Source organism: Apaloderma vittatum, unplaced genomic scaffold (assembly GCF_000703405.1).
Source record: "Apaloderma vittatum isolate BGI_N311 unplaced genomic scaffold, ASM70340v1 scaffold10929, whole genome shotgun sequence".
Lineage (NCBI taxonomy): Eukaryota > Metazoa > Chordata > Aves > Trogoniformes > Trogonidae > Apaloderma > Apaloderma vittatum.
The window spans coordinates 1-10,149 of NW_009736969.1; the positions used below are offsets into that span (position 1 = coordinate 1).

At 37.6% G+C, this 10,149-nt stretch overlaps 1 protein-coding gene across 1 annotated transcript; it reads left to right on the plus strand.

Moving 5' to 3' along the window:
- Positions 1–2,636: 2,636 nt before the first annotated feature.
- On the plus strand, positions 2,637–4,172 carry CHMP2B (charged multivesicular body protein 2B; the record flags this gene model as incomplete). Its single annotated transcript, XM_009877169.1, has 3 exons — positions 2,637–2,739; positions 3,791–3,897; positions 4,059–4,172. Coding segments are annotated over 3 exons (324 nt in total), but the record flags the coding sequence as incomplete, so codon positions are not given.
- Between the last annotated feature and the right edge of the window lie 5,977 nt (positions 4,173–10,149).

Sequence of the window (10,149 nt, forward strand, 5' to 3'; positions counted from 1 at the left end):
TCCACAGCTACAGGAAGCGCCTGGCTGAGGTGATTGCTGTCAAGAGGAGGTCAACCAGTTACTGACTCCAAGGGTTCACTTTCCTTTACCACTAGCATTTTAAATGTTGAATGGTTGTGTTCAGTAAAGACATAGAGGACCAGAATTGGGTTTGTGTATTTTTTAAGACACATTATATTTGTCAATATTCTTGACTTAGATGATGGTTAGATCACGTTTTATGACAAATTAATGTAGAATACTATGAAATTCTAGAAGGTTCACATACTTTTTCTTGTAACCGTAATTGAAGGGATAAAACCCCAAATGGTGTTGAGGCTGCAGTAGGGAAATATAATTTAATTCATATTATTAAATTTTTGTCTAGCCATTCTAGCACCTAACTAAGCATATGTTTTTGGGCCAGACATCTGTCAAATGTCTGCATGATAGAAATAAACTCTAATGCCAGTGGAAGAACATTTTTAGGGCATCAAAAAAACCCAAACCATTTTGCTACAGTGTCTTGCCTGCATAGCTTGTCACAAGCAGTTTTTATTGGGAAAAAGTAGGGCATGCGGCATCCAGAAATCAAGGCAGTGTGTCACAGTAGCTTTATGGCTTGTGGAAAAAGTAGGTTATTGCTTTGGATCTTAAGTTCCTGAGGAAATCTAATCTGGATACCCTGTCACTCTCAGTCTCCATGCTCTAAGGAAACAGTATTGCATTAAATTTTCTCGCAAATCTCGTCTCATAAAAGTGTCTGAAAAATCTCAGTTATGTGATTTAGTCGTGAACTTCCCTCTATTTCCCTGATTTGATAAAGAGGAAGTTTGCTTTTGGCAAGGAGGGTTGTTCAGCCTGAGGCGCAGGAAACAGAATTAGCGCACATCATTGTGGACAAGTTGTGCTTTCATCAGAGTCCAGATTAAATCCAGTTATGTGCCAGTTAAACACAGTTCATGCAACACAACTTAATGCAGAAAGTAATTACTGCTAAGGTGTGTTGCTGTTTTAGAATTTGTTTTAGAAGCAGCATGTTGGCAGATACCAGCCATTCAGCGATACAAAGCTGTGGATCTATAGCAGCTTTTCCCTTCTCCATGACTAACCCACAAAGTGGGGACTTGTGTTGGTCTTGCTTTTTAATTGTTACGTGACTGACTTGTTTTTATCTGTGAGACATCTTGGATTAAATTTCTCAAAACCAAAATGTGACTAAACTGATTATGAAATTTAAGTTGCTAGAAAAAAACCCAAAATATTTAAAAAAACAAAAAAAAAAAAAAAAGGAATTTAACCAGAATCCAGAAAAGTGATGCTCTTCGAAACCCGACATTTCTATGGATCAGTTTATGTAACAAGATTAGAGAGGAGGGTGTTAATTTATTTTGGTCACTTTTAAAATGAGTATTTTCCCTTATCAACACGAGAAGCTTAAAAAAGTAAAGTATTCCAACCATCAGTGAAAAATATGTGGAATCAGTTACCTTCATAAGCAAGACAAATACATGGATGTGAAGTTTTCTAAGTATTTTGTATATACTTTTTAGCATGTATGGCACAAATTTTGGACACAGTAAAATCCAGTTAATAGTTACTTGGTTCTTTAAATTATGCATCTCACCCTTATTTTCTGAAGGTATATGAAGTCTATATCGGTTTGGGGCAAAAAATTTTTATCTCCATCTATAACTCCTGTAAAGGAATTCTAAAGAACCAACGCCCTATAACTCCAGAACAACTTTTAAAATTGAAATGTGACTACGAACACAGTCTTTGAAATTCAAGTAACATTAGAAGCATAATATTATCACTTTAAACAAACTCAGGCATGAAGGCGGAAGAGCTTCTACAAAGCCAGTGGCAGCTGTAGTAGCTTGATCGCATCCCTTTTAATTAACCGACTCTTTTATCTTCTCAAAGATGGTTGGACTTCGCGTTTGAATTGCTCATGTCTGTATTTAGGTTTTCACGTCCCATGAGAGATACAGTAGCTGGCCTCTTAGGAAAGAAGGTATTAAATACTGGTGCCTGCAAAGGCAGTGCTGCCTACTTGCAGTAAAACAGGTGAAATTTATTACACTGACACAGAAAAGATCTTTACCCATTACAAGGGTTCCTCCTAAGCTGATATGTACTTCCTGAACACTTTGATATTTCCTTTTCTGAGACAAGTAGGTTTTCCATTAAATTATAACATACAGAAACAATTGCATTTTTATGCATGTCCTCCAGTAGTCGTTCAGATACATATTCCTTACTGAATAAAAAACCTAAAGCCATTTACCTCTTAAAAGTCTATAGCCAGCAGGTTAGGAAATATCATCCCATTCTTTTTGTTTTGATCAGGGAGATTTTTACTACTCTAATGCCAGGAGAAGGGTTGTGGTGCATAAAAGGCACATACATTTAAAAGCATATCTATTAGGGTAACAGATAGTGATATATCTTACTAGGTACAGACTGCACTAGTGATCTGCTTTGTAGCTACAGTTCTCATGGGATGTAAAGAGACAAGGAAAGTGAAATTTGTACTGAAGGTTTATTTTAATGGAAAAGTCTTATTTTTCCTTAATGTATATATTGGTATTTACTAATGTCTCATTGTATGATTAAGGTTTTGGTTTTGGTTTTGGGTTTTTTTATATTAATAGACAATGCAAACAGTTAATAAGAAAATGGATCCACAAAAGACACTACAAACTATGCAGAATTTCCAGAAGGAAAACATGAAGATGGAAATGACTGAAGAAATGAGTAAGTTCTGCACTGCAGCAAACAGCTAGCTTCAGCCCACGGTGCTTTTGGAAGGGTAGAACCAGTCTAGAAACACTGATGCTTGAAGTTTTATTTCTACAATTTCTGAGATTGACAGCAGAAATGAAGATCAAACAAAACAAAGCATATCTGAGCAGGGAGGCTGAACCTTACCCTTAGTATCTCTGAATACTAAATCTAGAACCCGCTCCATCCCATCTTCATGCAAAGCACCCATCATACTTCCATAAAGAACGTGCTAGAAGGGAAGAAGGTTTGAGATGGGTTCAAAACTTTGTTGGCATAACTGGTAGGGGGACTTGAAAATTGCCCTTTCTGTAGCTGGTAGTTCTGCGTGTGCTTTTTCTGCTGGCACCGGAAGCTTAATTTAGATGTTATTGATAATCTCGGCTTTACATACATAGTGGTATGGGGTGGTTTTTTCTCTTTTATTTTAAGCCACAAACAACTTCTTTGGGGCATGGCAAGTTTCTTGTTCCCTATTGCATCTGTCCACTGTCAACTAAATAATGCCAAACTTCTTGGTGTTGCTTGCACAGTCTCCTTCCTGTCCTAATCCATGCCCCTCTGTGGGCCACAGTAAATAGCATGGACTCAAACCAACATTTTTTAGCAAGATGTGAACATCTCAACTGTGCAGAACCATGTTATTGCAGTTCAGAAATTATCTGAGTAGTTAAAAATTTTGCAACTTATTCGGAGGAGGAAAGGGATTTTATGGAACTGTAAAAGGTGTTTTAAAGAAATGTTAAAATCTAGCAGAGGGGAGATAGAATGACTTGTTTTGAAGAAATTAAACATTTTTATAAAAGCAGTTGTGCCTTATTACCCTGTTGTTGCTCTAGCTGTGCTGACAGGCTTTGCAAGGCAGAGGTAGAGAAAGCCTCGCCAATATACACGTGCTTTCTGTTGGTATCGCCCACAATGGTATTACAGCTACGTTCTGGGAGGGTAGAAAGATGGTGCTAGATTATTTTAGTAACCTTTATGATTAATGCATCATGGATTTTTTTTATTTCTTTCTCCTAAGTTAATGATACTCTGGATGATATTTTTGATGCTTCTGATGAAGAGGAAGAGAGCCAAGATATTGTTAACCAAGTGCTTGATGAGATAGGAATTGAAATCTCTGGAAAGGTATGGCTAGTTTTACCCAGTTCATGTGCTTCTTCCCTTTCACTTCTTTTTTTTTTTTAGTAGTTTATTCTATCAGCCCTTATCTTTAAGGTCTTATTCTAGAAGTCAGCTTGTTTTAACATTTATTATTTTGACTGAAGAAAAGTTCTGTCTTCTTCTAGATGGCCAAAGCTCCATCAGCTGCCAGAGGCTTGCCGTCTGCATCAACATCCAAAGCTGCTACCATATCAGATGAAGAGATTGAACGACAGCTCAAAGCTCTGGGAGTTGATTAGCTTGATGACAATATACAGTCTGCCTTCTGATTATTCAGCTGCAGACAAATGTAAAAAGTGCAAATACTCTTTCAATGCAACTGATGTCTAGGAAAACTCTGAAGCTTCAGAAGTGACAGCTCGATGCTGGTACTGAGGGAAGGAGAAGGGGAGAATATTTTGAATCAATTTACGGGGAGATGTACACTTGGTGTGTCCATTGCATGGAGTCTTTTGGACCACTGGACCAACCAGGGATGTAGTTCTAATGAAGATTTATTTATGCCTGATACAAATCTGTCCTCTGAATTTAAAGTTTTCTTCTATCTCAGTTCCTGATCTAACTTTAGAATTGGCTATTCTGTGGCTGCTAGTGATGTTTCCTAGGACAGCACCTATATAATATACATAATTTTTATCAAACTGTCGCTGTAGAAAAATTCTTAGTCTGACAGCACAAATGAAACTTCACCATTGCTCTTAGTTGGAAGCTGTTTTCTTTTGATGAGAAATAGCCTTGAAAGTCTAGCAAATTTAGGCTGACAGAAAAAGCATTTATTTTTATTTCTTTCAAGTTCCTGTAGTAGTTTTGAGTTGATTAAATAATAGCTGGCTATTCTTTTTGCCAAAAGGGAAGAAAACACTCCTCGTGCAGTTAATTTTACTGAAGGAGGATTTGAATTTGTTAGTGAACTTTGCATGAAAGGCACCGATTGAACTCTATTGTACTGTACCATAGCTGTTTCAGCAGAATTGCTGTGCCTTTATGTATATAAATCTTGTACCTTTGTGATTTTTTTCAGAATGAGTCTTTGAAAGGTGAGTAAACTTGAAATTAAGATGGTTTCACAAAACACTGTCGAGACCTCTGTGTACGCTTAATGGGAGTCAGTGCTGACACTCAGAAATGCACTCATTCAGAAATGCAACTTGCTCACTTGCGAAAAGGACATTTGCCTGAAACAACATTTGTATATATTTTACAGTATTTCTTAATGGAAGATAACTGTGCATAACTTATTGTTTACTAAGATGCAATTGATCACATTGATAAGCTAAATCTTATCTTTTAGTTTTGAGAACCATTTTGGATGATACCTGGTAATTACTTGTCTAAACACTATAATAAAAGTATTCTGGCTCTATGAAGGTTTTTCTGTGGTCTCCAAACTGCATCAACATGATTCTGACTTTAGTGAAATGCATTTGGCTAATGAAATAAGAACTGTTGATGTTTTAAATAGATAACAAAGTATGAGAATGCAGTTCCCAGTTATGACTTCGCAGATGGTGTGAAGTTCCTCACCCCTTATATTCTGCTGGAGATTGTTTGCCCCTCAGTTGTGCTGTTTTAGGGGGGCAGTTCGTTGAACAGAAACAACAAAGTCATCTTGGCTTTAAAAAGAGAAAAGCAGAATACCTCCCAAGAGTGAAACGAGGATAACTGCAGGGGGGATAAATTTCATAAAGAGACTTTGCTGCTTGAGAAAGTGTAGCAGGAAACAATAACCTCTATGAGTCTACTGTTGCCACACCATCTGCTTTTTAGGATTGAAGTTGGCAAAGAAAGGAAAAACATAGGCGAGCTTTCATCTAGTTTTTGGCATAGAAATGCAAACATTCTTTCTCTTTGAATAAAGTAATGGACAAATTATGAATCTGCAAGGTAGCGAGTAGGAATGTAACTTTTTATATTGCATATATCCAATATGAGGTGATTTTTTTTCTTTTTTTTTTAAAGTTATTTTGTAAAAATCTAATAAAAGGCTTTTTATTCCGCAATGACTTTGTCCTCTGTAGGATTAGACATATGTCTCTTACGGGGCTTTCTTTGGACTCGTTAGCTCTGGTAAATTTTCCTATGACCTGAGCTGTAAAGCAGCATAATATTTGTTGTAGTGGCTTGTGGGCCTTTAATTTAAACTCAGCATTTAGTAAAGACTTGATCAAGTTTGCATTCCCTTCTGTCTGTAACCGAGTGCCCAAGTACTGCTCTCAGGCATGGAAGGAGAACCCATAATGTAAAACTGGTGAGATAAAATGTTACTGATTGATTGTATTTTGACTGAACACCAAGGCTTACGTCCTTTCTGAATGAAGGGTACACTCCATCCTTTTAATGACAAAATTGGGCATAATTCTGAGTTCTTTCTTCTGTCTGTGGGGTCTTAGATGAATAGGAATAAAGGCATTGCTTTTTGGTGTCAGTAAGACTGCTGAAGTAGGGCTACTGTCAGTATCTCTCCAGTGTTTCTGTTAACAGTTACCTTTTACGTGCTTTTAATATGTATAACAATATTTCAGTAGCAGAGTGAGAAGCATTGTAGGTTTGCAGGCTTGTCTATATTTATTTAAATTACAATTAGTATGTTGTAGCTGTCTATAGCAAAATTGCATCCCATACTTAGAAACAAATTCCTTTTAAATCACTCTTAACAGTCTAGAAAAACCAAACCACAAACTCCTTAAACTCCTTTATACTTGCTGACACCTTAATAGCAACAGAATTTGGAAGTCCTCCATCCATGAACACTGCAATCACATAGGCACCTAAGAATGACTCTGATGGGGCAGACTGAGGTCCATCTCATCCATAATCTTAGTCCACAAATGCCCATAAGCAGTGCCCAGGAAAATAAGAAAGTAAGATAAATGTATGTGACTCTCCCGACTTCTGACTATTTTCAATTTAGAGAACTTCCAGAGACATATGTAAGTTCATCTATATACAACAACTTCAACTGGTTTTTTTCCCATCTGTGAACTTGTCCATGTAAGTTAGCTCCTGGAACCCACATTTTTTAAGTAGAGCTGTTGCACAGATTTTCACTGTCACATTAACAACCACTGCTTTTTTTTTTTCCCCTCCCCTTAAGCTTCTTTCCAGCATCACATGATTCTATTAGGCAGGATGCTAAACAGCATGCTTCCACCCAGTCTTTCAATACAGATCATAATTTAGTAGACCACTATAGCATTCAAGGCATACACAATCAACAAAACCAAGAAAACAGATAGTAGCTTAAGTTACTCACCTTTCATGATCAGCTTTGCCTGTGCAAGGCCTTTTCTAGGTCTGTTCTGTGATTCAGACAAGGGAGACAGAATGCTACTCAGTACCTCCAAGGCAGGTGAACCACAGATTTGTACATTGTCATAACGTCTTCTATTCTAGTTTTAACATCCTACCTAAAGTTACCATGGCAAAAGTAAGAGCAAGACAAAAAATGACAAACTTCTCAAAGGAAAATAGTGCAGCCCATGCTAGTCAAACAGTATACTCAGCTCTTACTTGCAAGTTTATAAAGCTACCCCTCAGAAATCTTATTTAGGGGTTTTTCCCCAATCAAGAGTGATTGATGGTAATCACCCAGTAGGTTGTTCCTACAGAAAAAATAAAAAAGAATTGCCCCTTTCTTTATATCTAATGGCTGCAGCTGCAGCACATTAGATTGATTTAATTTGTATTTCAGTGGCAACAGCTAGACGGTGGCTGCTTCCTCCACTTAGCACTTTTGTCATTCTTCTGCAAGAAAATGGTATTATTTGCCACCTTTCATTTTATTTTGCTATGGTTCTGCAGTTAGTCTTTGCTGGTGAGACTCTGTGAGACTAGAAATCACAATGCTATGGTCAGTCTGCTTCAACATGCTAAAATGAATAAGAACATCAGCATGATACACAACTAAAAGAAGTGTTACCAAAACAGAACTGAAAACCATTACCTAGAGTGTCAGATGTGTAAGAATACTTTATTGGATGGGGAGGTTGAGAAGTACAGGCTAATAGCATTTCCAGGAAGCCTTCTATAATTAAGAAAATAATTTAGAATATAAATAAAATTTATACATATTAGGTAGTAGTTTCAAAGTACATGATATTAGCTCACATAACATGAAATGTACACAAATGCATGCCACCACCTTCACTAAGTGTTAATCTTCTCAGCTGTATTTATCTTTCATCCTTTTGGAAAGTTCATGATCTGTTGACATGCAGGTACCATGTGATGGTTATCCAAGGCTACACTTTATCTGGTGCAGTGGGTGAGCTATGCTAGCAATGAGTAGAGCCTGAAGAGAGCACATAGCACTATTTCTCCCTTTTGAGTTATTAAAATGAAGTTTTCTTCTAAATTAAGGGGCCATAGCCAAGCATTCATCCATAAAAATGTATTTTTTAAAAGTCCAGGAGCCTGATTTCCATAGCTGAATGTGCTTATGGTCTTTGTAATGGGTATCAGAGATAATTTAACATACACTAGAGAGGGAGCATTTAACTTGTACACACTGCTTCTAAGTGGTCTCGAACATTAAACTCTTTTTGCTTTCTGTGGGCCTATTAGCTAGACATTTTCTAAATCATCAGGTCTGTTTTATGGAAAAATAAAATGTATCTGACCATTACTGCTTGAGTGTACTCAATTTCAGTCCTGGGAAAACAGTCAAAAATACATATATGGTAATGGGCTACTCTAATAACAATGAGCAGGGCTGATGAGATGGCTGGATAATCTATCCCTGGTGAGTACTACAGTCATTAATTCAGTTTTTCAGTACTGCTTCTGGTAGGTGGAGCTCTGGCACTGTTGTATTTTTTTCTCCCCAATTATCTCCCTAGGCTAGAGGATGACAAATAAGGGATTATTTTCAATTAGTGGGGTGTAAGAATGTGGAAATGTGCAGTGCAGTAACTGCTTTGGGTTGATACTTACATCACAGTGCAAGAGCTTTCTTTTTTTAGCTTAACACACTCTCTCTGGTGTAAGTATGTCCACCCATGGATTTAATCAGAAAAAAATAAAATACAGAGAAATCTCAAAGTAATACGAACCCTGACAATTCTCTAGTTTTTTCCCCTTTGAGTCCCAAAGTCTTGAGGTAGGGTAAATTGTATCCCGATTTTGATAGTTAAGCCTATCCAAATCAAATTTTAAGGCACAGAGTAAATTAGTGAGAATTACCTTTGGTAACAAGCGTAAAAGAAGTCACTTCTACTTGGCACTCATTTAAGGCATTCAAGTGGTTCACATAAACAGACCAGAGGAGGAACAGTGTTGACACCTCAGTTCTTATGTGTACGCTAAGCTTACTCTGCCGTAAATAATGGCAGCAATTATGGCATGTTGCTACTGGCTTTGTCCCGAACTTATCCAAGGAGTTTACATGAAATGATTTACTCAGAGGTGTACTGCTGTTGTGAGCAGGTAGCTGAGTTTGAGCCGTCCTCTGGGAAGGCAGTTTTTCAGCTGGGGTTCCTCTACCTGGCTCTCAGCCCTAGCAGCAGTCCCACCAGATCTTACGCGTGTATCCCATTCTCAGCCATAACTATATGTTCAGCAGCGTCACCACTGCTTGTTTAAGGTCACTTAGTCACCTTCTCTTCTTTGAAGGTCTAATTCCTCACTGATGCTCAGTTTGGTGAGCTCAGTGTTCACCGCTGGAAATGGGACCCTGCAACGTGCCTGATGGCTTACAATCCCGCAGAGGTTAACGCAGTTAGCTAGCATGGGATGAGTGGATAGCATGTCCATGGACATGCAGATGCAAAGTTCTTTCAAAACTAGAGCTGCTGCTGTCAAGCCTTGCAGCCTTTCTTCATATGCAACACATGGGCTTTGTCTCCTGATACTTAGGATACCTACATGGGATTCTCCGTCAATCATCAAATGTACTGCATTAAGTATACTGCAGAAAGGCACAGCATTGGGGAAACTGCAAGTGCTTGGGCAACTTGGAAAGCATTTCCAGTTGAATAATGCCTAATAGGTTCCTTGCAGTTAGGCAGAGACCTCCAGCTCTTTAAATATATGTGATAGCATTTAATTTTTTTCCAACATTTTACATTAAAATCAGGTCTTTCACATTACATCTGAAGCTAGCTAGCTTGTAAGAGAAGCAAATGTTTTCTAATTTTTCTTTTTTTTTTTCCTTTTTTTAAACAACATAGTATTTACAACATTTACAACAAGCAAAACAGAAATCCACACCTATGCATG